Here is a 5,425-nt window from a genome sequence, read left to right on the forward strand (position 1 = left end):
GGGAAATCAGGTTGTTCCGTAAATATGGCTTGCCATTTTTCTGTGCAATATTATTGATGTAAAAATACTCTGAATTTCGAATAATCGCTTACAAAATTACGATGTTTACTTAAGGCCTTAAATAAAATATTTTTGCGTACTTTATGTGTCTTGTAAAGTATAACGTATGCACAGTCGAAATAGAGTACAATACTTTATAATAAATTACGAGTGGCAACCCTAGTTATACGTCTTGAAAGATCATAGGTACAATATAGTAGTCACAGTGGCTAAACGGTCGCCGACGTAATCATTCGTTAGGTTAAGGGGTAAAGGAACCCATCGCCATGATTAAAATATAACGGCTATACTCTATTGACAACGGTACCAATTTGGGCGGTTTAAATTAGTTAAAGTCCAAAAATTATTATAATCGAACTAAATTCGTGCGTACGTATTTGTATATTTATTTATGCATTTGCTTGATATTCTAATAAACGATACTTTTACCCCTCTCGCCCTTTTAAATGAACCGAGGACATAAAATTGAACTTTTCACCCAACATGTTCTTTATTAGACCACATATAATGCTGGACGACGTCTGACTAGCCTTCGTCAATGTGACAAACAAACATTTAGTTAATTACGTACCGGACCAGATCCGACTTTCCATTATTGAAGTAAATAGCTGTGAAAATACTTTTTGAACTTTCCACACATGTAAGTTGCTTTATCGTTCAACCGATGGTTTTTACCTTTTTTTCTAAATTTATCCCTAACAAAAGTACGTACCCTTGACTATAAAAGTGTCCATAACTTCTAATTTATTGGTCTTTCGTCACATACTATCGATGGGCTATAAAAACTCTTAGCAAACTCGATTTAAGGACGAATTTATTATTATACACGTCTCTCGATAAATGTATAACGGTTAAAACTGCTCAAAATATTAAAAACTTACCCATAAATCTCATTATCTTAATAACTTGATTAAATGAACACTTAAGTTGTAACAATGCTCATTGATTAGTGTAATGTATTGCGCAAAAATTAGTATCCTTTCCGATAAGAGATAGTGACAAGAGAGAGGGAAAACTGTTTTTCTCATTAGCTGCTACAAGTTTTATATTATCAGCAATATTTTGGCAGGTTTTAGTAAAATACAGTAGGCACACTTTAACTGTTAGGTAACTTTTTAACTAATTTTTAAAGTTACATATAATACGTAAATGTTACTTTAATTATAAATAAAACTGATTCTTCAAGAATCTACCGCAGCTGGTGTCCCGCAGTTTGTGGTGCAAACGGTCCACTGCTGTCGCCTATGTTTGCATCGATACTATTTGAAATTCATGCAAAATAGGTTAGGTTAGGTTAAATAGGTGTCGCAAGGGCGCTTGTAGGGACAAGTGGTTGAATGTGTAAGCAGCCTTAAACTTCTCCAAAGTGCTTTTTTCTTATTTTTGAAACGTCTGCCAGTATAATATAAAAAAAATAACTGCCCGTTTTAAGTGTATGTGGGTATTTATATCTGCATACGATAATCAGACAAAAATGACCTTGAGAAAATTTTGTCTCTCTTAATATTTGAAACGGTCGAGCCAATTTCGATGGGATTTTACGAATATGAATAAGTGGTTTTAAAAAAATCAGGATTTTGGCTTCCATCTAATAATCAAAGAAAATACTGATATTGAGGTGAGATAACTCAACTCGATATTCTTAGTCTCACACATTTAACAAGACCAAAACTTAGCTACCTTCGCACGTTCTCGACCAAGAATAAGACTAAGACTTGTTAGCAAGATTCTAACAAAATAGTTTGGTTGATTAAAAACAATTTCATGTTCATTTTACGACTTACTTTGATTTTTCTATCAAGAACCGATCTCGCAAGAACAAGACTAAGACGTAGGTACTGTGGAAAAGCAAGATGAAGACCAAAACTAAAAATTAGACTACTGTGGATATACAGCCCATGTAGTTTGCATTTAGTATTTTGAAATGAAAAAATAGGTTTAAAAGCAATCGAAAAGCTATCGAAACACAAATGGAAATTATGATTTGGAAGATGACTTTTAAAATAAAATATAAAAATTTTATGGAGGACAAATCTTCAATTCTGTTCACTTGTTTTCACTTATGATTAGTAGAATTAAATCTGCTTAGATGTATATGTAACACTCAATAAAAGTTACGTGACCGACGCAATGTGATAATTACTTATTACACCAGTTGCTTTGCTATATAAATATACATAAAATGTACGACAATATAAAGACTGCGTTGTTTTTGGTTCTGTGAGTACACATTCATTAACAGGCAAATAATTGCTTTGCATCGTGATGTTTGAAGCGTCAATGTAAATACATTTATTATATTTTTAAGATACTATATTTTGATATCGAAAGGATTGTCGTCATACCTTCATGACGCCGAAAAATCCATAAAACACAAAAATGTGAATATATTGGGATCCGTCAAATGGGCATTACACCATCTGGTGGCAAAATTTATAACTCGAATGAGGGAAAAATTTACATAGGAACTGTGCACGCAAATTGTAAAATTGTTTATTAAAATAATAAAACACGTTAAAAAAGTAAAAATTTTTTTGATGATGGAGTCGACGAAGTTTTCTTCTAAAGTTAAATCAAATAAAAAGTTAATATGTTCAGTGAAAAGCTGCAATAGCACTTCAGACATAGATCTTCACTCTTCACCTACATTAACTACTTTCCAATAAAAACTAACCGTTTTATATATGTAAAAAATATATTCGGAAAATTAGAGAAAAAAGTAAACTAATAGAAGCTTGGATGAAAGCAGTAGGTATCAAAGAAGTGAATTCCGGAATAAAAATTTGTTCACGTCATTTTAATGCACATGATTATATTTCAGCAAGTATTTACCATCAGCCATAACCTTAATATTTAAAACTAGAATCATACTAAAATTATAAAGTGAGAAATTATTTATTCCTGTGTAATTGATTTAACACAATTCTAATGATACGATATAAGTATTTTGAGGTTAAGAACCTACCTGCTGCAATACAACAAAGTTGCAATAATGTGTTTGCAACGTTCTCTTAAATCGGCTTTGCACGTGCAAGTCATTGATATGATATTGCTTAAATCACCCAGAATCACCTCACCAATTATATAACGTGAATCACTTTTTAAATCCGAAGTTTGTAAAAAGTAGGCAGTAAACTTGACGGAATTTGAAGGCTAGCTTCCGGATTTGTTATTTCCGAATTTTATAATGTGATTGGCATTAAAAACACGCTCACCTTCAACGAAATTTCCTTTCCGAGGCTTTGTGTCAGCCCAATCACATATTGTGTCAATACTTATCATTTTATCGTAATTTAAAAACTTGGAAATTGCACGGTACACTATAGGAACTACGATAAATTTTCCCTAATCGGCGCCATGTTTTTAGGCTCCTCCCATTTGACGGATCCCAATAGTTCATTCGTTTTGAGAAAGAAGTCATGCTGGTTTGACTTTCCCAAAAAATTCATCAACTTGATCATGGGTTAAATATTAGTAGGTAATGTACGCAAAACACTGACCCACTGGTTCCTTACAAACATATTGGTATGTAAATAGTTTATCCACCATGGGATTCGAATCTGATTATTCCCGTTTTTTTCCGAGTATGTTTTATGATTCCCCCTAAATCAGTCCTCAAAATGTATAATTCGAATAATTAAAAAATTATTTTATTGTGATGTTACTACAGATTTACGGTTTTCAGATTTTTCCCTTTACTAGTGCTAGCCCGTTGCTTCGTAAGCGAAAATAATAAAAATTACAATTTGGACTCGAATTTATAAAAATTTAGTCCCAGCAGAAATAAATTTACTAGGTATTTTAGTTGATATTACGAATTAAATTGCAATAATTAAGAAACTTGAAATAATTTCTAAAAACGCTTTTCAAAATTGAGTTATCTCTTAAATTCTATTATTTCTACGGTAAATTACAATGAAAAATTATCATTTTAGCTTTGCCATAAAGATTTAATTTTTCCCTATAGGACATTGCTTCCTGTCAAATTTCACTATTCTGCGACTGTCAAAATATGCCGCATAAACTAGTATTTTTCGAATACGTTAACTTAGAAGCTTCACAGCTCCAAGGGATTACAGGCTTGAATGTTTGATATTAATTGATAATGTTACCTCTAAGCGTTCTTGAGAACAAGGGTCTTGACGGACGGACCGACTGTCAGACGTATAACGACGTGATCCTATAAGGGTTCCTATTTTCCTTTTGAGGTGCAGAACCCTAAAAGTCGAAAAGGCCGAGCACAAAAACACTGTACTGAATTACTCAAAAATTCAATTGTGGATTTTCTTTAAAACGAAAAGTGTGCTGGGACATAGCACAAGTGAAACTTCAACGAACAAGTGGAAAAACGAATCGCAACAAAATTTTTACTCGATGTTTAACGGCCAGGTTTTCAAATTGGACAAGTACATTGACAATCTGCCCGTAAAACTTGAAGTAAAAATTTTGTTGCGATTCGTTTTTCCACTTGTCCGTTGCCATTCGTTTTTCCACTTGTTCGTTGAAGTTTCACTTCTGCTATGTGTCCCAACACACTTTTCGTTTTTTAATTTATGCAGGGTGGTCTTAAAAACAAAACACGTGACTGACTTTTGTATGAATTTCGCGTAATTTTTATACGCATATCAATAATAATACGATATACCCATGTTTCGACTAATTTTTTGTGCGCATTCAAACAGGTTTTCGTGAGTCAAAATTAAATTTTAACAATAGACGATAATAAAATGTTTTTATTGAGTTGGAACTAATTTAGTGTTGAACATGTATATTTAAGTTAATGGGCCATGTAATAACCGAACATTGCGAACAACTTTCATACTTAAATCGCAACGATAGATAAATTGGCGACCTTCTAGTGGGGTTTTTTTAGGAAAAATGTTAATAGCCTTGATTGTAAGTATTGTGTTTGAGAATTGTTACAAGCAGGTACCTTTAAATATCTACAAAAATTTTATATAAGGAGAAAATTTTAATTCGTCGAACGTCAAGGAAAATATTTTTATCAATTTGTTCTAGGAATAAAAATAAATATTCCGTTAGTTACTGTAAATGCAAACTTTAAAGTTCTGGTTGAAAAAGAATCTGATTGAGCCTATAGGTTATTAAAACAATGGGGATAATAAAAATATAAAATTTAAACTAGAAAATTTTTGAACAAAATACAGAACCGAATTGAATACCGCGGTTGTTCTTAATTTGTATTGAAATATGAGACAGTAATGACCATTATATTTCAAGCTAATTTCATTACAATAATTGCAATAATTATTTCTGTACTCAGGGTAGCTTCATATTATGAATATATTATCTCCTTAAAAATTTTTATTATTAATATATTAAAAGCGGAAATGTTTTAATGGTA

General features: G+C 31.9%; 1 protein-coding gene across 3 annotated transcripts in view; it reads right to left on the minus strand.

The window, feature by feature from the left end:
* Positions 1-5,425, minus strand: part of LOC108742014 (b(0,+)-type amino acid transporter 1) — a 59,760-nt gene that overhangs the window by 48,625 nt on the left and 5,710 nt on the right. Inside the window, exon 1 of one of the 3 annotated variants that reach the window (XM_025977257.1) lies at positions 773-904. The exons of 1 other annotated variant lie outside the window; for it this stretch is intronic. In XM_025977257.1, coding sequence (XP_025833042.1) covers positions 773-794 — 22 coding nt within the window. In that variant the 5' untranslated portion in view covers positions 795-904. Of the gene's footprint in view, positions 1-631; positions 714-772; positions 905-5,425 lie in introns of those variants that run through there. One more of the 3 variants, XM_025977259.1, reaches the window with a different exon arrangement.

Source organism: Agrilus planipennis, unplaced genomic scaffold (genome assembly GCF_000699045.2).
Source record: "Agrilus planipennis isolate EAB-ADULT unplaced genomic scaffold, Apla_2.0 scaffold24, whole genome shotgun sequence".
NCBI lineage: Eukaryota > Metazoa > Arthropoda > Insecta > Coleoptera > Buprestidae > Agrilus > Agrilus planipennis.